This window comes from Manacus candei, unplaced genomic scaffold, assembly GCF_025592945.1.
Source record: "Manacus candei isolate 608988 ecotype Guabito, Panama unplaced genomic scaffold, ASM2559294v1 h1tg000057l, whole genome shotgun sequence".
NCBI classification, from domain to species: domain Eukaryota; kingdom Metazoa; phylum Chordata; class Aves; order Passeriformes; family Pipridae; genus Manacus; species Manacus candei.
Genome location: NW_026138105.1, coordinates 3,852,975 through 3,880,035, shown reverse-complemented (window position 1 = coordinate 3,880,035; position 27,061 = coordinate 3,852,975). Strand labels below are relative to the sequence as shown.

Here is a 27,061-nt window from a genome sequence, read left to right as displayed (position 1 = left end):
CAGAAGCAGTCAGATGCCTTTAAGGCCCTTGGTATGAAGGAGTAATCACCACCTTTCTCCCACAGCCCAATATTGAAACCAGGGGAAGAGCAAATGTTTGCTTTTCTGAGAAGGGCAATATTCCAACAGATGAGAAGTGGAACCACCAAATATTGACAGAGTGTGAGGATTCACAACCAAAGTGGCACAAGGTCTCTGTCCCTGCTGGGATTTGAGCTGAGCACCTTCACCCCCTCCAAGTGAACTGTCTGGCAGCTGAAATGGTGGTAATAATCCTGTTAGAGGTCTGCAAACAGAGATACCACGCTCAAGGGAGAAGATCACGAGAAGAAAAGTGGATAAAAACTGCTGGGACTCATCTGGTTCAACAAAGCTGCAAGCAGGGGATGGCTGTGGGTCAGATCCAACAAGCCAACAGAGCTTTTCCACATGTTTTGGTGGGCTTTGAAGCAAACCCTTGAGCACAACTGCTCAGCTGTTTAGTGCACAAACCTCTACATAAATCAATTCAAAGAACCTTAGTGTCTCCTCCATAAAGCTGAAGCCACAGTCAAAATTCAGCTCCTTATGTTTTATCTGTGGGCAGCATCAATGAAAGCAAAATACATCAGAAAAACAGATTTATTTTTTTTCTTTTTTTCAACCTAAAAATTAATCACCCCCTCAAGCCTTTTTTAAAGCATCCTTCTTGCTTTAATGCAAATTACCATACACCTGAAATGACTTTGGCCCACATATGCAAACTATAATTTTTCCATAAACCTTTTTAAATACAGCAATTTATCTTTAGTGATTAACAGCAGAGATCTCAAAATCAAAAGCCACAGCATTTAATTATGGGATTGGTAATCAACTTTCCAGCTTTGTTAGAATTAACAAAACTCTTTTCAAGACCCCCCCCCATAAGCCTCTGTCCCCTCTTCTGCATTAGATTATATCTATACACACACACAAACACTCTTGAACCTTTATAGGTGCAAAATAAAGATGCAAAAACTCTGCAGCATGAAGAGTAAAACACAGGAGTAGAGAGCAGACTGATGGTATTACAGGTAGCTACATTATTTTAAGTTACAAACCCTAAAATAGGGGAGGGAGGGCCCAAAATTTGTTCATATAGTTTCTTATTTTGAGGCAGTAAAATATTTGCAGAAGGCCACGTGGCTTTGTGGGAGCAGAGAGTTAGTCCCAGTTTTGCTCAGGATCATTAATTTATGTGGTGAGTTTGTCTGCAAATTAACATCCTTGAATTCAAAGAGAAACTTCGAGAGCATCAATCAACTCAACCTCTGATCTGGGATAAAATTCACAAGTCAATATTTTCCCCTCAGTACAAAATACATGGGGCAGGAATGGGATGCACGTGGAGGAGAGGAACATGACAAAACCTTCTTGCCAAGTTCTCCAGATTCCCAAAGCCAGGGGAGGTTGCACAAAAGCATTTCTCCAACAGTCCAAGTCAGAAATATTTCTGCACCTGCAGAAATCCACAGCTCAGCACAGACATTGCAAGAGATCTGGAGAAAAGTGCTTAGGAAAATAAAAAGCAGTTGGCTCTACATGCAAGGCTTTATCTGTATGACAAAACAGTGCTAACAGAAAGCAATTTAGCAGCTGACATTAAGCTTCCTTACTTTAATACCTCCAAGTTAAAAATCAATAGATTTTAATTGTTCAGTCCAAAGTAATGTTTTGTTCTGAATTGAAGTGACGAGTCTCTGTGCTTTCTGCTAAAGATAGCTCCTCAACAAGTGTTTATTGAGTATTAAGACTTTACTCAACAATAAAATTTAATTTCGACATCCTGTAATATAAAACCTTAAAGTTCCCCCCCAAATATGAAAGTAATGCTGCAAGAATACAGTGAAAATTGTCACATTTTCTTCCTGTCTTTCCACCACCTCTGCAAAGGAGGTAAATGACCCATTTTTACATCCACTTGTACAATGCCTGACTCAGCACAGCCTGTTCTCTTTCACTGCTCACTCCTTCCTCCTTCTGAGCTCCTCAAGTTCCCTTTCACTTTAAAACTTCTCTGCCACTCTCCTTCCCTTTTATCACTCCTAAACAAGACTAATGGTCAGTATTGCTAATTTAATGCAAGGATCACACAGAGGGACATTTTTGCAGGCGTTCTTATACAGAAAAATTCAAGTCTACAGCCCAAACTAAAGACAGTTTGCTCTGTCCACGAGTCAAACGTGAAGCTGCTGTGACAGTGCTGAGCTCAGTGTGCTGCAGCACAGACAGATGTCCTGTGGCCCAGCCTGTCCCACTGTCCCACAGCTCCGGGCACGGGCAGGCTCAGGGTGGGTCTGCAAAGATCTCAGCTCTAAAGCAAACCAGGCATCAGGGACAAAGCCTGTTGCCTACACCAACAGAGTAATGGAATATTCTGAGTTGGAAGGCACTCACACCAGGATCATCCAGTCCAACTCCTGGTCCTGCACAGACACCCCAACAATCCCACCCTGTCCCTCAGAGCATTGTCCAAACGCTCCTGGAGCTCTGGCAGGTTTGGGGCTGTGACCAAACCTTGGGGAGCCTGGTCAGTGCCAACCACCCTCTGGGGGAAGAACCTTTTCCTGAGATCCAACCTGACACAGCTCCAGCCATTCCCTCAGGTCCTGCCCCTGGTCCCAAAGACATCAGTGCCTGATGAACAGCCCTGCACTAAGAGGTTCCCTGCTCCCCAAGTCCATAAGGAAGGAATGAGATGCAGACACCGACAGATTCTTGCACGAGGAGAATCACATCTTGCACTGGCACAGGGAAATTCTTCCCTTCTCTGCCCAGAGTGGTAGGAAGTCCTCAGGGCTGGCTCTAATGAGGTGAAGTTCTCCAGTTTCAGAAAGGAGTTGGGACATTATGATGGGGGAACACCCACCATCCGAGAGGACTCATGGCTGTTACAGACACACTGAGGTTGACCCTGATCTGGCTGTGGCTGTTCCCTTGCGAACACTCTGACACAAACCAAAGCCTCTCCACAGCCAGAGAGGAGCCTGTACAACCTCAGGAATCACCTGATCCAGAGCAGAATCATCCTGAAGCAGGAGTGACTTGAGACTCAGGGAACGTGAGGGGCTGGAGCAGGGCCAGGGAAGAGCAGAGAGGGTGGGGAAGGGACTGGAGCTCAAGTGCTGTGAGGAGAGGCTGAGGGAGCTGGGGGGGCTCAGCCTGGAGAGGAGGAGGCTCAGGGGAGACCTCCTGACTCTGCAACTCCCTGACAGGAGGTTGAGCCCGACCCCCACCTGGCTACTTCTCCCAGACAACCATCAGTAAGACAAGAGGGTTGGGTCTGAAGCTGTGCCAGGGGAGGTTTAGGCTGGACATTAGGAAGAAATTCTTTCCAGAGAGAGTGCTCAGCCATTGGAATGGGCTGCCCAGGGAGGGGGTGGATTCTCCATCCCTGGAGGTGCTGAAGGTGAGACTGGATGTGGCATCAGTGCCATGGGCTGGGAACCACAGTGGGGTTGCACCAAGGGTTGGACTTAATAATCTCAGAGGTCCTTTCCAACCCAGCTGATTCTATGAATCTGTGATACACTTGTCATGCTACTGAGCTCATGTCCAAGTCCAGATAAATTCCTATGTCCTTCCTCATTAAAGCTCCAGGAGTTCAGAGCAGAGTCCAGCCCTGCCCTGAGGAGCTCTCTTACCCTGTATAACACACATATCTAAAATGTTCCCTGTTCCCAGGCCTACTTGCAGCTCTTGCAGTCTGCAGACCACTGCAGGCAGGAAGGTAAAGTAATATTCTGCAAACTGTTAAATTTATCAAGATTGGGCCAAGCAGGGCAACAGCAGCACTGTCAAACCTGTAATGGGGACTGGGGATACCAACAGATCCACACATGGATCCCACAGGATAAATAAACCAAATGGTTTGGGCAGACAGTCCATACCCTCAACATGGGGCAGGAATCTACTTCTACTGGGAGCTTTCTCTAGTCAAGTTTGGCTCCATCACTGAAAAAGCCCTTCTCTTTTTCCTACAAAGACTGCTATTTTAAGATGTGAAAAAAACGCAAAAATAAGTTTAAAAAGAGAGTGCTAGGAGAGAAAGGATTTTGGAGGTGTCAAATATACAACACTGCACATGGTAGCACCACTCCCTATAAAAGGGTCGACTAAGTTACACCACAAACAGCCCCAACCCATTCAGCAAACCATGAGAGAGAAAACTGAATTTGATTTTTCCATTTACAAAATTCAAACACTCTAAATTTAGTTCTAAACTAAGTTTACTCCTGATATCCAAAAAGACAGCAGGGATACTTCCAGACTTTAATGAGGTCCAAGTACTACAAGCAGTTTCAGATCTCCAAAAGAGCCAAATAAGTAATTCAAGAGATCTTAAAAAAAAAAAAGTCTCAGATTACAGGAAAACCATTGTAGATAAGTCAGCATTTTATTAATATATATATCTCTACCCTCTTCTATATTTTCTCAAGAAAGAATTAGTATGTTTTCCCTTAAATGAAAATATAAGAGCTCCTGACACACTGATTATTATCTTTCTGTACTTAGTGGACAGCACTGAGACAGCAAATCAGGATGAACATAATATACCAATTTATTCAGCAAAGCCAAATATTTGATGAAGCACACACTGAAATTTAATCAAGCAAGAGCCACCTGGGAAATCCTGCCCTATGCATCAGCTACCTCCAAATAAAATCCTAGAATATATTTATGTCTGAAGATAGACAGAAAAAGGTGACAGTACAAAGGGGTTTTGCACCAGGGCTGGTCTGTTCAGAGAGAATTGCAACGTGTGTTTGTGCACATGCACAGACAAATATGACATGACAGACATGGATGTCCTGGGGCAAATCCAGCAAGAGGCAATGAAGGGACTGGAGCACCCAACACACAGGGAGAGGCTGGGAAAGCTCAGCCTCAGGAAGGTTCATGTGGTCTTACCAGTGTCCATAAACACCTGATGGGAAGGAGGAAAAAAGATGGAACCCGACTCCTCTCACTGGGATCCAGTGAAAGGACAGGAGGCAAAACATTTCAAACGAATTGAAACACAGTAAATTCCATTTAAACGTGAAAATTAAAAGCTTTTCCACTGTGAAGGTGGGTCCACCAATGGCACAGGTTGCCCAGAGGGAATGTGAGTCTCCACCTTTAGATGTATTTGAACTCACATGGACTCAGCTTTGAGCAACCCACTGGAGGTGGTGACCCTGCACAGGGCAGGGGGTTGGTCTAAACCATCTCCAGAGGTCCTGCCTCACCTCAGCCACTCTGCAGTTCAATTCCATGATGCCATTTAAGGTGACAGCTGCACAGCTCTCTGCATGTACTTGAGCATCTACACATCAGGAAGGTAAAAAGCACCATTAGGCCATTTTAAACTGCAGGCATTTTCACTGTTCATATCAGACACACTTGAAAAAGATAATAGGAACTTCTGGCTGACTTGGGGTGAGGAGACAGGTTCAGAAGTCCCATTAAACGCTGTGTTTTCACTCAGGAGGAAAACCAAGAGCCCACCTGAATAGCTTTGTGCTTCACCTCTCAAACTTGTCACTGTATGACAAACCAGAATGACCTGGGTCCATTATAAAAGTGACCTCAATGCCCAAAAGAAATGCATTAAAGTTCTTCTCTAGTACACCACAGACATAAATCCATCACAAATTAAAAGGATGGTTTCACCTCAAAAATCAATTCTTCACAACCCGTAAAATGAAAAAAAAAAAAAAAAAAACCAACAAAAACCAACCTCTTGCACTTGCCAGCATTTGTACATCTGCTCTCACACCATCTTTCTTAAAAAGCAGATGTGCCAGCTGTGTGAAAAATCACTGGCTGCCCTGCCTTGATGCATCTGGCACCTGACACAGAGCACCTTCCAAAAAGGCAAGTCCCAGAATTCATTTATGATGGAGACATCCCCAGGCATCCACTGCGCTAAAATGACACAAATGTGGCTCCACTGCTCATTCAGGCACAGTCTAATATTTAAGGCAGGTTATAACCCAAGTCCAACCAGCTGGAAGAAGAGAAGCACTGGGGTCAAGGGCTTAGGGAAGTTTTCTTTTGCCCAAGGAAACACAAAACTCATTTCTGGGGAGCAAGGCACCCACATCACATCTTCCAGTAAAGCTCTCTGATGTCTTTTGTTAGCAAGGTTATACACAGCCCCAGCCTAGAGGAGCTCCCCAAAAGAATTATACCACCTTCTCCCAGCAACCCCCAGTAAAACCATTATTTATCTGGCCTGTCTCCACTATGAAAGCACAGATTTATTTCTAACCCTGACCTCTAGGCTTTGGCTGGGAAAGGCAACAAGGGCAAACAAGTTTAAGATACAACGCTCTCACACTCTAAAGTTCTGGAAAATGACTCAGTATTCAAGTTCTGACACCACCAGCTCTCATTCCTGCTGCTTAGTAGAGGACTGGTAGCAGAGTGACCACACTGCAGCTTTCTAACACCTGAAGGGAGCCCAGAAGAAATGTATTTACAAGGGCATGTAGTGATAGGACAAGGGGGAATGGCTTCACACTGAAAAAGAGCAGGTTTAAATTAGATATTGGGAAGAAATTCTTCCCTGGGAGGGTGGGAAGGCCCCGACACAGGTTGCCCAGAGAAGCTGTGGCTGCCCCATCCCTGGATGTGTTCAAGGCTATGAAAAATCTGGTCTAGTGGAAGGTGTCCCTGCCCATGGCAGGGGGTGGAATTAGATAATATTTAAGGTCCCTTCTAACCTCAGACATTCTGTGATTCTATGGATCTCTTCCTACAAGGAAGAGTTGGCACTGCTTAGTGATAAGAAACTCTTGGAAGGTAAAAAATAAGCAGCTCTACTGATGTCATTCAACACATGTTCAGGGGAGACAGCCAAGGTCTAAGCAAAAACTCTAGAGAAGGTATCATGTGATGCTGTTGGGAGAGGGGAGCCAGCCTGAAAACACACTGCACTCATCACCTTTCATCAAGAGATCTTGATATATGTCACAAGTGCTCATTAAGCTCTTCCAGGCTCCTGTGAGATAGAAAAGAAACACCTCTGCCAGTTACATTAGACTTAACTGAGACATGGGAAAAGTTCACTTGTCCAGGGTTATAAAACAGGCAGGGGATAAGAGCGTGCAACAGAGGACTGAGCCCCCAAAATCCCCAATCTAAGCACAGTACCAAAGATTCATCTGTCTCCTGATGGAGTACCTCCCAATCCAGAAATCCCTGAGTATGAGCAGTGCTGTGAAGGGAAGGAGCTGCTCTCACAACCTGCATGGTTTCAGCACAGCATTCAACAGGCTGCTTTGTCACCTCGAAAGCTAAAGCTGCTAAAAAGGGTGAGGTTTCATTCTCACCTCTGAGAGTACAAAATGCAAGTGTGGTGAGTCAGAGCTCTTTGACTGTCCTGGAGAACCAGCAGCAGAGAGAGGGCTGAAATATCCCTACTTCTGAAGGAATTAATTAACAGTGAAGTATTATAAAGGGCTGGGGGAGGGGAAGACCTTGATCCATGTTCATCTTCAAATACATTTTCTTTAAATCATTTCCTTGTGCAATTACATATATGTTACAGACAATGTTCCTGTACTCAATTCTCCTTGCTATAAAACAGCAACATAAACAAACATTCTCCTCCTCCTTAATATCTTCAGAATCAAAGTTATTATCTGAAGAGAGGTATCCAAGGGAACAGTATTCAATACAACAAATAATTTTATGGGTATTTAGTTTATTTTTAAAACATTAAAAGGTCAGGGAGTAGAAAGAGTCAAGGTCAATTCATACATAAATATTCAGCTTGAATATGTGATTCCTGTTCCCACTACTTTGTGCCATTTCATTACTGTCCACATCTTACAGACATGTATTACCAGTAAACTGCAGTTTAAGTTTCCAGACTTCTGTTTTGTACTGAGTTCTCGTAAGAGAAAAATTCCAAGGTCCATCTATTTCTGAACAATGAACTAAGTTTCTATTCTAACACAGACAGGAGTCTAAAAAGCAACAGCCTTGTCTTCCTGTGTGAATTAGATGCCAGTGGAATCTAAATCCATGACAGTAAAAAGCCGATTTATAAATCTCACCATGCTTCTCCCAGATTTTTACAACTTGTCACACGCTTCTTCCCCAACATCAAATCACAGAATCTCTTAGTTTGGAAAAGACCTCTGAGACAGAGTCCCACCACTAACCTAGCACTGACAAAGCCACCTCTAAACCATGTCCCCAAGGGCCACATCTCCACAGCTTTTGAATCCCTCCAGGGATGGGGACTCCATCACTACCCTGGGCAGCTGTGCCAGTGCTGGACAATCCTTTCAGTGAAGAAATTTTCTCAATACCCAATCTAACCCTCCCCTGGCACAGCTGGAGGCCATTCCCTCTTGTCCTGTCCCTTGTTCCCTGGGAGCAGAGCCTGACCCCCCCCAGCTCCCCCCTCCTGTCAGGGGGTTGCAGAGCCAGAAGGTCCCCCCTGAGCCTCCTTTTCTCCAGGCTGAGCCCCCCCCAGCTCCCTCAGCTGCTCCTGGTCCTTCAGCCCCTTCCTTCCCTGGACACACTCCAGCCCCTCAGTGTCTTCCTTGTCATGAGGAGCCCAAAGCTGAACTCATAATTCAAGATGTGGCCTCAGCAGTGCCCAGCACAGGGGGACAATCCCTGCCCTGCTCTGCTGGATATTTTAGAGATTTCAAGATCCCTGGTGTTCATTCTCACCAGAAGATGCTTTACCAAGCAGCAGCCCCTGGCAGGCCTGTGGGGATGCACTGGTGGCTGGTTGGGATGAGCTGAAGGACCAGCCTTGGGAAAACAAAGCCCAGGAGCTGCTGGCAGCCCAACAACATGGGATGATCCCCTCCACAGGGACCTTCCCTCCTTGTACCAACACCATGGCACAAAGCCATCACTGCTCTGTCTTCCCTCCATAAAACATGTAAGAAGTTAAATTTTTAAGACCAAAGACTAAAAAAAAAAAATCCTCTTAGAAAAAAGATCTGCTAAAACGTTTTTAATCACTGGGTTTTTTTTTTTTTAACCTTTTAACTCTTCTCAACAGAACTGCTACAGGGGGGATTTAGAGGATTCCTAAATAAATCCAGGCACCTTTACAGCCTCCGAACAGGAATGGATCTGCAGGTTTACTGGGCACATGTTGTGAGCACACAGACACACACAACTGCTGCCACAATAAATTCCCAGAACATCCCCAAACACTGATGGGCACTGCAGGAACACGGGCACAGCGGGAATGAGTGGCCACTATGTGGCTTGCAAAAGCAAAGAGCAGAGTAAGGAAAAAGGGTTGGAAGCCTGAGGGTATAAAGAAAGAGGAAAAAAATAAATTTAAAGAAACTCATTATAATTTGTTCTCTTTAAATCTACAATAATATACAAGCTGAGAACAATAGCAAAAGGATAAGATTGAAGCTAATTTTCAGAAGACATGAATTCCCTCAAGTTGACTGATAAATAACAGCATTTTCTCTCCTCCTTTTTTCCTTTAATGGGATTCAAACTATTCAATATAATTGCAACAGCACTGGTTTCCCCACCCAGCTTTCTACTATTCCAGCTAAAGTGAGCAAAGCACACGGTGATCTTAATTGCATACAAGGTGCTGATTTTCAGTCCAACAAGGAGTGTACCACAAAGCCTCAGGTAGTAAACAATTATAAAACCACAGATCCTAAATAATTACAGTCTGTCTCTTTGCAAGTCAAGTCTAAACCACAAATACAGTCCCTGGCAGCCCTCCATGATCACCTTATGGAGAAGCTGTCTGTCCAGCTCTACAGACACTCATCAATAAACCACAGTTTAAGTTTCCAGAGCTCTGTTTTCCTCCTGAGTTCCCATAAAACAAATATTCCAAGTGCCATCTAGTTCTGAAAAATGAACTAAATCACCTTTCTGGCACGGACAGAACCTCAGAGGTGACAGCCTTGCCTTGCTGCATGAATTAGATGTCAGTGGGATCTAAATTCTTGACAGCAAAAAGCAAATCTATTAATTCCACCACACTTCTCCCAAATTTTTGTGACCTGTCATAAGCTTCTCTCACAACACAGAATGATGGAATGATTTAGGCTAGAAAAGTACTTTACTCTGCCCAAATAGCCAAACTTCTGTTCATATCCCTACTTTATCAATTCTGGGGTGATATTGTATTAAAAAAAAAAAGACAAGGCAGGGTATCGCAGAGTTACACCCAGACCAGCTCATGACTCCAAAGCAGCAGCAAAAGCCCCCACAGAACATTCATGCAGTCAAAAAGAGAAGCCCCTAAATTACTGAGCACCTCTGGTGATGGGCTTCCCTATCACAAAAGGAGTCCAAGAAAAAAGTAATATTAACATCAATAAATAATCAAGCTCTCTAATTGCACCAATAGAAGGCTGACCACAAAATTGTGTCAATCCTCTTGCAAATTTGAGTTTAAAAAAAGCAAACAAACAAATAAAATCTCCTGATCACACACTTTTCTGCCACGGGACCTTTTGTTGTTTATGCAAAAGATGGATGGGCCTGACTGAAGGAGCAGCTCTTGGGTATTTTGGTTTATTCTCATTGTTAGCTCCGTGGCCCCATGCATTATTTACTGCACACTATGCAAACTGAGCTCCACAGAGAGAATTATTAATTTCCTCTCAGGTTTCTCCACAGCTATAGAATTTCTGGCCCTTCAGAAATGTTCCCTCACCACCCACCTCACAGTTCTGTGTTCAACCCTTTCACTTCAGGGACTCAGAGATTAAGGGAAGAGCCCCATGTCAACACCACATTCCCCACTGGAAGCTCAGGGATTTTCAGAGCCCTTGGGAATCTGCATTAATCCTACATTTAGGAAACAGCAGCACCGATTTCAGCTGCAGATGAGACACATAAAGCCCTTTTGGGTGTTATATCCAGCCCCCAGCTCAGCCCCCACTGGGTTAACAGCTGATGTTCCCCCTGCCCAAGCCCTTCAACAGCTCACCCACAACCACCCAGGAACCTCGTGCAGAAATAAGACATCACACGCTTCACACTCCCCCTCTCTCTGACTGGTACATTATGTGCCTTTTTAGCACTTACAAATCGCATATTGCACTTATAATTGGGGTTTGTTGTTTTGTTTGGGCTGCTTTTCTGTTTGGTTCTTTTTTTTTTTATTTTTTTTTTTTTGTCTGAGACTGCAGCAGTTTGTTTGTGTGGGGTGTTTTTCACTGAGTTGTTTGGTTTTTTTTGTTTTAGTACCACACTCTCTATTTGCCCCCGGGTTAGACGGGGTCTGAACACAGATTTGGGGATGGGGAGGAGTAACAAGGATTTGGAGGGGCAATCTTGCCTTCACCATAAAGCTGCTGGTATTTAACAGATATGCAAGAGATAATCAGATTAATTAAAACACAGTGGAGAAGCTTTTAGTAAGTGTTATTATTTACACTTATTATATGCTAAATACAGCATCCTTTTCCCTGGTTTTTTTTTTTTCATTGCTATACCTCCTCCTCTTTTTCCTCTTCAGCAGCATTATAAGAAACTTAGGAACTCACAGGCAAAAGAAAAACTTGCAGTGGATTATTCCATTCCAGTACAGTATTTTTTTTTTCCTCTCTACAAAACACAGTCAATTATTTTGTCCTAAATTAAAATGACTCAGGCAACAGAGTTTCCACCATTTCCTCTGGGACACAATTCCACTGCCTCATGGACCCACTCTAAGATTTTCTTAATGTTAAAAATAATTCTTCTCTTGTTTTAATCTTTTTTTATTCCTTTCAGTGTACATTAAATAATTCTCCCTTCTTTCCCTCTGAGGTGCTCTCCCCTTCCCAGCTCCATCCTCAGTTACAGGTCCAGAAGTTAAATATATTTAGATATTGTAAATCTCTGTTTAAAAGAGAAGCTGCTGCCACTTGTGGGTATTCTCAGTATGTTAATTTGTCACTCTTAGAACTAAGATGATGTACAGGGTTGAGGGGAATATTCCAGACAGAAAAAACACCCTGGCATACTTTTTTTAAAAATACAAACACAGCAGGTGGCACATTCTGCCCTCAGTGTACTTGGTTTTATGCAAATACACCATCAATTGTCAGTCAGTCCTCTCAAAAAATCTCAGCATTAATCACTCCCAGATTTCTCTTATCCACTCAAAATCACTTTGAACAACTTTACTCTGATCCATATTGAAATACTTCCCAAGATTTGGGCTCAATTTCTGCCCAAGACTCTCAATTCTGATCATATTTTTGAAATTTTCAGTTCTTAAAAAACAGAGTTCATCAGCACTAAGAAAAGCTTATAAAGGAACTACTTCTAACTTTTCTTTACCTTTAATGGGAATTGCACCTGAAGTCTGAATCTGATGAGTGATATTCCTGCCACCCCCTGTATTATGAGGAAACACATTATATATAAATATAAATATAAATTATTATATACAACTATATAATCCCAACACTCGTTTTGTACTTCCTTCTGCAATTTTAACATGAATTCCACTTGCTAAGGAGGATAATACAAGTTTGGAGTGTTTGTACTGATGCTGCTGCTGTTGCTTCAGGTTTTAAATACCTGCAGATCACCCTGAAGTCAGTGACCACTGGGAATTACACTAGAGAAAACAAGGAAAATTCGTGTTTCTTTCAATGAAATACATTTATTTAGTATTTTGTTGGCAAGAGCAGCTCATCAGCACAGAGATTTTGGGGAAACAACAGTTCTCTGCTTTCTTTCCATGAAAGCCTTTCACATCAACACAGGCCAAGGAACCACTGGAAGGAAGAAAAACCTCTTTAAAAAAGACCCAACAAAACCAGGAATGATTTAATATAATATAAACAGCAGCCAACTGACCTTCAAAAACCACCAAGTAATGTTCTAAATTATTACTTCCCAGCCATTTTGAGAAATAATTTTGTATTATTAATAGGGAAAAAAAAATAAATCAAAGTACCAGGGTAAAACAGATGTCCAGTGCAGCTACACTATGTTAATTTTTATTTACACTAAACATGCACAGAAATATTAATTAGCACATTACAGAACATTAAAACCTTCAGCACATAGAAGAGCTTTATAATAAAAAAAAATATAAAAAATGCAAAGTTCAGTGTTTACTCAAAAAGGGTTATTTTTGTTTGGTAAGTTCATTTAAGGACAATTAATTATACTTTCTTATTTTTGCAGGCTCTGGCCTTGGCAGTCTCCAGGGTTATCCCTGTGCCAACAGAGACAGTGTGTTTATTTCCAAGCTTTCCACTTCTCTGATCATTCCTACCACGTGCTGATAACTGTTAGTACATAAACCATCTCCCATGTTTTGATCATAAAAATATTTACTGTTTGTGTAGGAAATCCCATCGCTAACAGAAGTAATTTATTCAGGAAGCTGAAGCAGTGTTTTGACCACCATTTGCACAGTAAAAATCCCTTTAAAAACTACACCACAACGGGTTTTTTTGAAAGGTGTTATTTTGCACTAGATCACATGGATTTCTTTTCCCTGATTCTGGAGTATCTGAATCTCAAGAACTGCAGGGAACTGCTTGTTTCAGAACAGCTCTTTTCTTACAAATTTTTAGATCATTTGTGGAAGCTTCTCAACTGGGTCCTAGATTTAATGGAATTCCTGCATCCCAAAATTAAACAGAGGGTGCAATTAAACCAGGCAGAGGCATCCCTGGCAAACAGCTAAATATATGTGTTTGTACCCAGGAGCACCTCGGAATCCCTGGATTGCTGGCAGCACACCAGCCCTCCCTGCCTCTTTACCTGCCTTTCCAGGCAGGACACAAGCAGGGCACGGCGGAGAGAGCCACAGCCCTGAAGGGAATGAGTCAGTTCTGGCAAAACCAGCCACACCTCGGGGGCACAGAGAGCTGGATGGCACCCATCTGAAAGTCAGATTTATCAGGTTTACTGGGCTGGACAGTCAGAGCCAACAGTGCAATAAAAGCTCTCTGCCTCAATCTACAGTGAAGTTCAAACCCAGGTTTTCGAAGGGAAGGAGTAAAGATCACAGAATGAGCCAGGCTGGAAAAGGCCTCTGAGATCATCCAGTCCAACCTTTGGCCCAACACCACCTTGTCACGCAGCCCATGGCACTGATGCCACATCCAGTCTGTCCTTAAACACCTCCAGGGATGGGGAATCTACCCCCTCCCTGGGCAGCCCATTCCAATGGCTGAGCACTCTGTAAAGAAATTCTGCCTAATGTCCAGCCTAAACCTCCCCTGGCACAGCTCAAGGCTGTGCCCTCTTGTCCTGCTGCTGGTTCCTGGGAGAAGAAACCAACCCCCCCCGGCTCCCTCCTCCTGTCAGGGAGTTGCAGAGTCAGGAGGTCTCCCCTGAGCCTCCTCCTCTCCAGGCTCAACACCCCCAGCTCCCTCACAGCACTTGTGCTCCAGACTCTTCACCAGCCTCGTTGCCCTTCTCTAGACATGCTCCAGCACTTCAATATCCTCCCTAAACTGAGGGGCCCAGAACTGGAGCAACTTGTTTCAGGTGGCTGATGGACTGAGTGAATTCTGGATGTTTAATTTGGTTTGGCTGCTGCACAAAACAGCCACATCTGGGCTGCCTGGCACGGGCTCAGACCCGAGCCCAGCAATGCACTGAGGTACCAGACAGAGCTGCTCTGGCTCCTGAGCTCCCCTGGTACAGACAGGGTGGGAGAGCAGTGTTTTTCAGAAGGTAAATATATCAAAGTCTCTTCCTTTCACATTCTTATTCTTCTTCATTACTGAAATAAACAGTGTGCAACTGTAGTGTGAACACATGAGCAGAGCTAGGAAACACCAGCTGAGCCAGCGAAAAAGCAGGGAGAACTGCTTCTGGCATGTTTAAGGCTCTTAAAATATTAGCAACTGGCAAATATAATAGGTAAATATATGCTTTTCTAAGCAAACCTGGAATGGCAGATTCAAAATATTCATATCCCTTTGGTTTGTCAAGAGCTGCTCAATCACAGAAATTAAGGAAGGACAAGAACTAGGCCCTTCAGCCCAGCTTTTGGCCTAAGGACCAAAATCTGCAGCAACAAGCTGTCTCACAACAACTCTGGTGGACGTTTAGCTTACAAAAAGGGAGCTGATGGCAGTGCCAAACACGTTCCCAGCCTGCAGGCATCCAACAGCAGCTCACTTCTGAGCTTTGTTTTGTGTTTCCTTCCTCCCTGTTTCTATTCTGTCAAATTTCTCTTACCTTTTCTATTTCTGTTCCTACCTGTCCCTTCCCACTGCTGCAATCTCAGCACACTGACCTTGCCATCACCTTCTCCATAATTAACCTTTCCTTCTCTAGGTGCTTCCTCCCCCTTAAGGTGGGTCATCACACCCACCCAAACACACCAGCACCCTGTCAGCTGCCACCCTCTGGGGGCACTGCTCCCATTTCTTCTGCTGTTTTCTCTCTTGCACAACTGCAAGATGAGAACGTTCTTCAGGGTACAGAAAAAAAAAAAGACTAATTTTGTGCCTCTGAAACATTTAGCACAGTTAGCTCCTCGAAAGTTTTGAAGTTATTATACAATGAAATTGTATATTTCTTTAAGTCTGATAAAGAATAAAGAGGGAAAAAGGAACTTTCTGATAAAGATACTCATTAGGAGATGGTTTAGTACCACTACAGACTGAGAACTGCCTATCAAGTCCAGGATGAGAAGGAAGGTAACAAGCACTTCTGCTCAGCCAAGCTGAAGACTAGAGAAAGCAGGTCCAGCTGCTAGAACAGACATGCAGGTAGATACACCTCTTGCAAACAGGTGGACGTGCATGGAAAACACTAGAAATAGCTCATTAATCTTTATCTCAGTGCTCTTCTGTTCTTAGGAACAAAGAACCAGGTAAAAATTCCTGATATTAACCCAAAGCAGCCAAATGTGGAGTTACACACACACAGGTTCTTGGCTTAGCTGTTTGGGTTTTTTTTTTTAAACACACACCTCTGCAGAAGCATCAGAACATGAAATATTTCCCTGAGAAATAACTGACTGTGGCAGAAATACATTACCCTCCACGGTTGCAGCAACAACTGTTTCCATTAGAGCACTGCATTCACACCTGGAAATGCAGAATGAGATTTGGGCTGCCTGCACACAAATGGGTGTACGTTGACAGCAAATCCCTTTTCTGGAGAAATGAACCATCAAGCACAGCAGCTTCCCATCCTGCTGACAAACGTGCTCTTCTGCTTATCCAGCAAATGCTGCTGCAATTCCAGTAAGTATTTTTAAAGCAAGACAGACCCATCTATACAGCAGTCAGGTTGCTTTAATTCCCTTCTTCCTCCCCTGCTTCATCTTCACGCCCTACTTCTGCTAGGTGGTCACAGTCACACATACTCTCCACAGAGCAACACTTCTTCAAACCATCATCATCTTCTTAAATAAACCCACATGGCACCATTACCAATCCTAACTCCACAGTTTACATTAAAAAAAAACAAAAACACCAAACCTGAAAGCCCACTGCACAGAGTTATTGTATTTGCCTATTTAGGATTCCTTCCCCCCCACACTATTGAGGGCTGACCTTTGAGTCAGTACTAAAGGAATTAAGATCCACACATGTGCAGATTAAGGTAATTCCAGTAAAAGCAACAAATTCAGCAGTACTGAAGTCAAAAGCATAACACTTCAATAACATCCCCAGCACAGCATGAAGCTCTACTTCTACTCATGCAGGTAATGATATTTTTTTTTCAGATTCAAAGAGGGAAGGATTGATCCTCAGTGTAAAAATGGATCAATTCTGGTTTAAGTTGTAATACTCTCGATTTTGTTGTTCTTTGCAGCACTGCAGAGGACAAGAGCGAGCAGCCCTACTTTCCTTGACATACAGCTGAATTCACAGCCAAGAGCTGCTTCCCAGTGATTCCACATAGTCACTACGCAGGAACGAAGCTGAGATTGACAAGGATGTATGTGAAAAAAAACACCGTGGTAAACTCTGTTTCCTCTCTGAAGTCAGATCTGAAGGCATTTCAGCAAGCAAACCACGAGACAAGGGACGCAGAGCACTCCCAGCACAAAGGGGCCGGCGGGGCTGAACAAAGAGGTTTGTGGGACCGCAGGTTGCTCGGGCTGCAGCACCCATCTGTGCCCACACAGCATCATCAGCTGTCAAACCCCACAGCCTTCCTGGGAGATGAACTCAAAAATATCAAGGAACAAGAGCCAGGTCCCATCCTCCCCAAATTCATAAGCAGCTCAATCATTCTTTAACTACGTGAGCTGCACCGCTTCAAACCGCGGCAGAATTCACCAAGTGAGCCTGAATTCCCAATTCCACAGTCCCTGAGGGATCTTGCTGGAGAAAAGAAAAAAAAATAAAAAAAAAAAATCAAGCTGCTGGCCTTGAATTGATTTACAAGCACCAGTTAAAAGAAAACAAGAAAGCCAGAGGAGACCAAGCACTAAGTAGGTTTTTTCTTCCTGGGGTTTCTTGTCCTGTTTACCACATGGATACACTGCCCAGAATTACATCATCTTTAACTGTGGCATTAAACAACACTTAGTCTTCTTTTTCCTTGTTTTCTTTGACTGACTTCTCAGCATTTTCTTCTGGAGTGTGCAGTGCCCTGTCATCCAGTTTGGAAAGTATCTGACATCTCTGAACCACAGTGATAGATGGGATGTATTTATTGGATATTAAAAAACAAGAGGGTCTGATTAAATGATGCATAGTCCGATCAAGACACAGTAATTGTCTCCTTTACCCTGAAGATGCATGATCTTTAGAGCCTGCAATAATGAACCCTAAAAGGGATTGCTTGTTATGTAATTACAAGTGCAGGAGAAGATAGGACCAGGCTGTAAGAAGTCCTTACCAAAGCCATCAACAACACTCACCACCTTTGTGTTCTTTTCCTCTGGGTTTGCCAGAAAAGAGCAGGACAGTGGGAAGCAAGTGGCATTCAAAGAGACTACACAGGGCCAGGAAGGTGGTAGGTTAAGAGGTGGGTAAGGATTTCTCAAAAAATAGCAGATACCATCCAAATGAAATGACATCCAAGCACCAAAACAGAGAGCATCAGCCAAACAAAAAAATTAGAGAATTAGGAGAAGTGAGGGGTACCAAGAAAAAGTGACTCTAGGCCAAATACACTGGCTTCAATGAGCCAAGTAATACTGCTCCAGAAAATGCTCAAGGAACACCATAAGAGCCAAGTATACCATATTCTTATCAAGAACATGAACACAGAGCCAAGAAATATCAACCCACGAGCTGTTCTTTGTAGAACTGAGACCCTCTGGTACTGATGCACTGGTAGGCACAGATCTTTTGCATCACAGAGGGAAACCTGGATTGCAACTTGGGTCTCTTATAGCAGCAGATGATCTCTGGATGCTGCTGTTTAGAACACATGCAAGGAAAGCCTCATCTATTAATGTACCTACGAGCATGTTTTAGAGGCTTGGTTACATATTTAATTTGTGTATTACAAGGCACCGAGGAAACAGACTGAAGCAGTCTCCATAAAAAATTAAGGAATCTCTCTAAAAAGACACAGGGCTTTATATAGCAATGCACACACACATCCTGCTGCTCATCACCCAAACACCATGAGAGTTTGTGTGGATGTTGGCCAGGCTGCAGGACTGCTATGGCAAAACACAGTATTATTGCTCACATCCGTGCACAAACCCATGTCTACAATCAGATTTCAGTAGGTGGATTTCAGACAACATCTGCTATTTTTATTATTTTCTTGTAATTAAGGCCACATTAAGTCAGTCTCAAAATTGCTCGTTGCCAAAATATTTCAGCTCCAGTGCTACCATTGCACACCTCTCCATTGTACATTCAGCTCTTCCCATTCAGGCAAAGAACAATACCTGCCAATACACATTCGTTCACCTCACTTATAAAATTACAAGGGAAATTACCAGTGGCATAAAACAACTATTATGATAAATAAGGAGCTTAAAAAAAACCCACTGTACACATACAGAGAGAGAATCAGAGACACTGATCCTTCTGTGCTGAATGTTATTCAAAAGGATTGTCAGTGCAATGCTGAACAGATCAATTTATTTCCCTTTCTTCTCTCCACTTAACTGGATTTTATATACAAAAGTAATTGTTCCTGTAAGAAACAACCCTTGTCCATGGCTTTCGAGGTTCAGAGCCTCAGACCTACATCTTTACCACTATTCGGGTTTCCATGGTAACAACGAAGGTGCCTTCTAAAAAAAAATACTGTAATATTCTACAGTAAGAGCCCCAAATCATCCCCATAATATTAATGAAAACTAGAGCACATGGGCCTGCACACAGAGCATAGCAGACTTTAAAAGTCCAATTAAACAAGAAAAGCAGAGCTGAGGGACTTCCAGGAGGGTGGATGGTAAAAAAGGGCTCTGCATCTGTAAAAGAGAAGGATTATCCCTCAGAGATTCACAAACGCCTTTATACACACAGTGACCTTTCGTCGCCACTGTCGAAACAGGCAGTTCCACAACATCACCTTCTTAGTATTAATTGTTTATGTATTAGAAAACAAATCGAGCCAGCCAGGGATAAAAATAAAGTGGAATTGTGGCGCTAACAGCTCCCCAGAGGGAGAGAAAAGTGATTATTGAGTTAAATGGCTGCATTGTTAACAATTGCCACACAGAGCAGCTCGCTCAGAAAGACCCGTTTTTCATCGCCAATTTACTGACAGGAAAATCCCAGTAAATGAACTCCTACTAAATTAAAGCTTCCCCCCCAAATTTCCTTCCTCTTTGCTCCCTTTCCATCATGTGTCCTCCCTGGACAAACCTGCTGTAATGAACTCTCAGTTGCCATAACTTTCCAGTGTAGTAGCAGCCTTTGACAGCAGCTCCACATCCAAGCATTCAGGAGCTCTGCCACCAAGAGACAACAAGTATGGGAGGCAAAAAAAATATTAAAGCAGACACTGAAACCAGAATTAAAACAAGTGTCAAACAACCTGGTGTTCGGGTCAACAGCCCCAATGTAAACCCACTGCCCTGCTTTGCCCCAAATGTTTTTTTCACAACTGCAAGTGACTTGAATCTCTCTTTTTGTCGCCCTGTTGTGCTAAAAATGCTCACAGAGCAGACAGTAGCAAAGTGCACAGCAACTGCAAGAATACCCCACATATTTGACGGGAGAAAGATTGCACACGTGCTTGATTCTGGAGAAAAAACTTCCCTGTAAGCCAAGTGTCTTCATTTCTGAAATCCTGGAAGGATTGGGAACTATTAGAATTATCTGGTCTTAATTCTGTCGCTCCCATGGGAAAGTAAAGGGTTTAAATCAGCAGCTGACCCTAAAGCTAACAAGAAGTTTAGAACCTCAAAAGCATACCCCGAGTTACAAATAAATACAAGGGCTGCAAGGAACTGGAAGTAAGTGCGGGGAAGAAGAGCTATAAATAGAGCAATACAGAAATTACATAAAGGAGCGAGTGTTAGCCAGCTCCCTCAACATGAAACGAGGTATTCCAGAAGCCATGAGCATTCTGCTGTCTCCTTGTACTATTCCTAATTTTGCGTTGTGGATAATACAAAGCAGCAGCAGCAGCTGTGCAAATCGGGTAGGAACTGAATACGTTTTGCCTTGACTTGTGTCTTTCCCACTTCTTAGCCCAGCGATCATTTAAAAAAAACAAACCGAAAAAAAAAATAAAACCCAGCCAACAACTTGCACAGTGATTTTTCGGGATGTTTAACAAAAGGCTTCTGAATAAACGCATTAGAGGCTTTGAAAAATAATCAGACGGGAGGTATTTGCATCGTAATAGTTATGGAGAGAGCACCACCTGATGGAAGATGGGGAAAGGCACCCACGGCACGAACTGGAGCTGCTCCAAACTTCACTGAAATTTCAGAGACCAAACGCATCTGAAAAACTCTGCTTTGTACCATAAAAATATCAGCTCTGTGGACACAGTCCAGACTGCTACACTTCACACCAGATATTTAGTTTAAGAGGAGAATTTTTTTTTTAATTTCAGCACTAAAAGCAGCTGAGAAAACATTATTATTAAAATCACCTCCTCTTACTTTGAATGGTAAGAAGCACTCAAACAGAAGGAGGAAGGCGATACTAATGATTAAAAAAAACCCACAGTCACGATTTCCACTGAACTGACAATTAAAACGAAATATTTCATGGCTTTCCTAAAAATAATGGAAAACATCTGGCTAATCCTTAAATTTGCATGTGTTTAGCTCATATTACATTATCTCCCCCCAATACAAAGTGTTTTCTGCCCCCTTAAAACTTTGCTATTTTCACAGAACACCCTTCTCTCCAAGCATCTGGCTAAATGATTCATCAAAAGCTCAGGAACTAATCTCAATTGAGATGACAAGTGTCGAGAACACAAAAACAGTTGGAAGAGAGAGAGAGAAAAGGGGGGGGGGATGAAAAACATCCACATATTGCTTAGTCAAGGCAGCAGCTATTTAACTAGGTTAGATTTCCCAGCCTCTCTAATAAATCTCACTCTGTGCAGTTGCCTAGCAATCTAAACAAGATCCCGGTGGTGTCAAAGTGAGCCGGATTGATGACAACATCTCCTCCAGGAGGGTCTGCCCGGCCCTTCACACCCAGCCTTGTCTCTGAGCCACCCAGGGGCTCGGTGGAAGGCGCACACAGCCCTCGGCATCCCTGACACTCCGCCAGTTCTGCCTCAAAGCAGAACTAACACAGATCCTCCACTATTTGAGATGAACTCAGCTGAGTTTTGTACCTCCAACGTGCCCAAGTCACAAGCACCGAGATTTATCCCTACGCTAAGCAAAAGTTACACAGGGAAATTTTACTTGTCTTAAATATACAGATAGAAAAAAAATATTTTAAAATGAAGTCAGGAGAGAAGAAAGTTATAATTGTTTGGTTTTTTACCATAAAGACACTGTAATGAGAAAACAATTGTATTGCCAAGAGAAAAACAAGACCCGTATATCTTTGGTTTACCTAGAAAATACCACAGGAGGAAGAAACGAGCTCTGTAAGCACCTGTCCTCTTCGAGTAATTCAAACTATGCCTAAAGGCACTCGTAGGAGGGGGAAAATAGCCGGCTACTATTACTATACACATGCCAGGGAGCGAAGTACTCCTTAACATCAGAGCGACAGAAACAGTGACAACTGGGAAGGAGCCGGTGCGAGTGGCTGAACCCCCGAGAAAGTTCCCGGAGCTGTGAAATACAAGGGGAGAAACAACTGCCACTGAACTTCCCAGACCGAGCCCAGACCCCTTCTCTAAGGGTGGGAAAGGCAGCGGCTCCTCCGCGATGCTCATCCCGCAGGAGCCAACTGGTGGTAAAACGCTGCTTACCGCCCAAAAAAAACCCCCTCAACAAATATCGTGAATCTCGGAATAAAAGCGATGCTTTCACCTCTTGCCACACGCAACTTCGGCCGGAACGAGCCCGCCCCGGCCCTCAGCCCGCCGGGACCCCGCGCACAGGGCAGAGCCTCCCGCATCCCCCGGCGGCTCCGGCACCCGCGGGTACCGAGGCTTCTCTCTCCCATCGAGGGCTCCTCGCTCCACGGTCAGAGCCTTCCGAGCCGCCTCCATCCCCGGCTCGCACCGGGAGCTCCCCGCGAGGCCGGAGAGGAAGGGATGAAGCGAAGAGTTCGAGCCGCGGCGGGGGGATAACCCGGTGGAGGTGGCGGGGGGGGAGCCGAGCCGAGCCGGGCACGGGCATCACTCACCTGGGAAGACCTGTCCCTCCGCCCTGGGCGAGAAGAGCTGCAGGAGAAAGACGATCGCGGCCACGCCGGTCATCCTTCCCCGGAGTTCACCTGCCGCGGAGCCGCTGCCTCCTCCTGCCCGCCGCTGTCCCCCGCATTGGTGGCCGAGCGCGGCGGCCCCGGAGCCGCGGGCGCTGCTCGGCGGAGCCGCCGGAGTGGCGGCGGCGGGCGGGGAGCGGAGCGGGGCGGGGGGCGGGCGGGAGGTGCCCCCCGAGCCCAGCGCCGGCCGCGCCCGCGCAGAGCCGGCCCCGCTGCCGGGGCACCCCCGCCCCGGTCCCCTCCCCCGGCTGGGGGGAGGGAGGAGAGGTTCGGGGGGGGGGTGGGTTGGAGCCCTTATTCGAGCCCCGCTGCGCGCACACGCGTCGCGGCAGCGCGGCTGGAGCGCAGCAGCGCCCGCAGGTTTTCCTTGCCCTGTTTCCAGCGCGGGTGGAGAGTCAGTGCAGGGGATGGCGTTAAGCGGAGGGCTGGGATTGGGGGTGGGATTGGAGGGAGCGACCCTCTGCCGGAGCCAAGGGGGAGACGCTGCAGGGTTTTGATGGAGCGGCTGATACGAACAGCTCACAGGCACCTACAGCCGAAAATAGTCATTTCCATCATCATTCACTTTACTTTCGAGAGTTCGGTGCTAAACACCGAGTCACACCGCGCACTGGGCGCTCCCGGGCTTAGGCACGGGCGGGGACACAATCCTGGGCACTACCCTAAAAAACAGCTTTCCAGAGGTAACTTCTTGACCCAAAAAGCATGGCCCTCACAAGGGGGGGTGGGGGGAAAAGGCACTGAATAGCGAACAGATCCGTACGGATCAGCCATCTGAGCTGGAACTCGGACAGGAAAAGGAGAGCTACGACCCCCGGGACAGAGCCCTTGGGCGACCACCAGCGCGGCGGGGATGGCTTTGGGCAGTCACGCAATTCCCGCGGCGATCCCGGGCACGCCGGTACTCCCAGCGCTTTAGGTGCCACGGAACGCTGTTTCCTCACCGAATCCAGCGCTGCTCCCGGTGGGATCGATCCGCGCTCCCCCCTCTCCCCGCCCCGGCCGATCCCGGCTCTGGCCCGCAGGGGTCGGTGTTGCACCGGCAGCGGCTCCGGGAGGGGCGGGGGGGCCCGGCCGGCACCCATCGGTCCGTACGGGCACCCCATCGGTCCGTACGGGCACCCCATCGGTCCCCCGGCCGGCACCCCATCGGTCCGTACAGGGGCCCCCCATCGGTCCCGTACCTCGGCACCCCCATCAGTCCGTACAGGGCACCCCTGTCGGTCCCGGGCCCGGCTCCCCATCGGTCCCGGCCACGCTTTTTGTGCTGCTCCGGGAAAGGTTTGGGCCACGAACGCACGTTTGTGTTTAAAAACGACCCCTTTTGCGTTTCGTGCTAAACGCTTCAAGTGCTCCGGAGACTGAGAATTCCCGAAGTATGGAAGTGGCTTAGGGTCCTCGGCGTCCTCAGGGCCCGGCCGGGTTGTCAAGCCCTAGAATAGGCTGCCTTGGTGGGATTTAGAAGGCGTGGGGATGCAGCAGTTGGGGACACGGCTCAGTGGTGGGTTTAGCAGTGCTGGCACAAGACACAATGATCTTAAAAGCTACTTTCCTACCTAAATGACTCCGAGTCCAAAGTCATTACTAAAGAATTTCACATTACAGCCCTTGTCTGGTCAAGTGAGAGCACTACCCTGCTTTTCAATGGAGACAGACAATCCCAATTTGCAGCCAATACTCCCCCCCCCAGCAGTATTCAAGATCCATACCCAGGGATGAGTTTGAGAGCTCCACGTGTTTCATCACAGAATGGTTTGAGTAGGAAGGGACCTTTCAGATCATCCAGCTCACCAGGGACACCTTCCACTGTCCCAGGTTGCTCCAAGCCCCGTCCAACCTGGCCTTGGACACTTCCAGGGATGGGGCAGCCACAGCTTCTCTGGGCAACCAAATCTCATTCAAAACCAAATCCCCCCCAGGTGCTAAAAAACCCTCCAACCAATGAATTGTGGTCCTTTCTTCAGGGACCAGCATCACTTCAGAAATTAAGCCATGCCTCTATCTTTCTTTGAGCAGGAGGATAATCACAAGTACAACTGGAAATAAAGGGAAAGCAGAGAACAGAACAAGGAGAAAATCTCAGTCAGTCTGCCAGGCAGCAGAATGGGTCCAGCCAGCACAGTAGGCACAGTCAGAAACTGCAGGAACAATTCTGGTATCAATGCAAATTGCTTGGACAATAAAAACAGGACATCTTGAAACACAGAGATGGTGCTGGCAGGAAGTGAATAGAACAATAGCAAAGAACAAGCTGTACAAAACCAACTGTAAATCAAGAGATCACCAGTTGTTTCCATATAAACTAAGTAAAAGGGAAGAAACAACAGCAAGTGTGGAATTCATGTTCAGGATGACAGAAGTTTATCATTAACTATGTGATTTCTTGGGTCCAAGGAGCTCAGGTAGTAGAAAGCAGAGAAGTTTAGTACTTCTTCCAATGAGAAGTGTCAACCCAAGGAGAAAATTGCATAATAAGCAAGGTGAAAAACGGTGGGAGGAAAAATCCTTCCCTTTGACTGGATCAAGCAGAAAGATTAGAAATAAATGATCTACAAGAATCTGAGAAAAGGACTGACATGAGGCAACTATGTCTTAGGCATCAAATAGGGCAAAGTCAAACTGAACTCAAATCAGGCTAAAACCTTATAAAGGATTGTCCAAACTCAAAGATTTGCGAAAAAGGAAAATCAAGAACACAGTAAGATTCAGGATGACTGCAGGAAGGACAGGATAGATCCAAAATCCCAAAGTCTGAAATTATTTCAGTTGATGACTCAAAGCTGATGGTAATTTAACTGCTGAACAACAAACAGTATCAACCCTGGAGCCACTGATCTCCTCACAGCATACAAGGCCTTTGGTAGAAGAAAACAGGAAAAAATGAGGTTGTAGAGCTAAACAAAAAATAGTTTAATACACAACATGGATATTCAAATACAAAATAGGCAGTTCAGCAGATCCAACCTTTAATTAAGAAAATCCCAACCAAACAAAATTAAGCCTCCACAACACATAAGTAATTTCGTATATGAAAAGAATAAGATCAGGTAATGTTTATCAGTGTTTTACCAGAATGTCCAATTGAGCAGCACATAGGAAAAAGGCATTACAGAGAACACATGTATAGCAAGAAACTGCCCTAAAAGAAAGGCAACAAGACTGTGCTGCAAGCAGAGATCACAGGGGCATGAAGTTCATGGTCAGGTAACCTTTAACATCTTGTTAAAATTCAATTTTTTACACTAATACACTGATTGGCTTATAATGGAATATACTGACAACAAAGTCAATGGATGTTTGTAACTCAAGAGGACTGAAATAATCTTCCAGACAACAACAGCATCTTTGAGGACTGGATGTTCAGCAGTGGGATGAAATCCAACTATTAAAAAATTTTATATCACTAAGGAAAGGCACTGAAACAACATGCTGCAGATCAGGAATGTGTAATATGAAAATAAACAGATAAAAAAAAAATCACTATAAAAACTCATCTACAGCCAAGGGAACTCCTGAAATTCAAACAGGACCAGAATGTTGGTTCAGACATAAACCATCAAGCCAGACAGGGACAAGCTGTGCTCCAAAACTCTGGTGCTCACCAAGCAATAACACATGATTATAGAGACTCTAAGAATATGTAGTTTTTGAGCCGGCACAGGGAACTAAAATCCTTACAGAACAGCCTTGCTAGACCCTCTGCCTTTCAGGGCTAATATATCCTATACAACATTATTTTCCAAAAATGGCAAGAGGAAGAAGTCTGAAGGCTGATTCCATCCTGGTGTAGAACATCACAGCTTATTTTGCTGTTACTAATAACTCTCAAGTGGCTTAAAAAAAGAAAACATTAACATAAGTTCTGAAGTTTCCTTGAGCCTGTCGCTCGAGGCCTCTTGACTCCGTAAAACTGTTCCCTCGCCGTGCCAGATGAGAGAAAGAGATTTAATTCTTTGTTTTCCAGGGACAGTGTACCACTTGTGGGTGAGGAAAACCAAGTGCTAAACAACTGAAGGCACTGTCACATTGTGACACGAGATGCGTTTAATCAGGAAAACGTATTAAACAAGAGCAGCTCATGAAATTGAATCAGTGTTTTTGAAGTATTTAACAAACAAGTTAGTCTGTAAATATCCAAGCCTGGATATTTATAAATATAAATACAAACCAGGCTAGAAAGGAAGGTGGAGGAACTCCTGCAGTCCCCTGTAGTGTGGGCATCTCCTGTAGCTCCAGCAGAAAGCTGACTCACAGACCATGCTGCCTCTGCTCACTACAGACATCACAGCTCCTCTTCCTAAAAATGAGTACTCCACAAGCCATGTGGCCCTTTTAAAGGA

At 44.8% G+C, this 27,061-nt stretch overlaps 1 protein-coding gene across 1 annotated transcript in view; it reads right to left on the bottom strand.

The window, feature by feature from the left end:
- PTPRT (protein tyrosine phosphatase receptor type T) overlaps positions 1-22,864 on the bottom strand; it is a 457,975-nt gene extending 435,111 nt beyond the window's left edge. The window contains exon 1 of the mRNA XM_051802833.1: positions 22,644-22,864. Within this exon, the coding sequence (XP_051658793.1) occupies positions 22,644-22,716 (73 nt within the window). The 5' untranslated portion in view covers positions 22,717-22,864. The remainder of the gene's footprint in view (positions 1-22,643) is intronic.
- Positions 22,865-27,061: the final 4,197 nt, after the last annotated feature.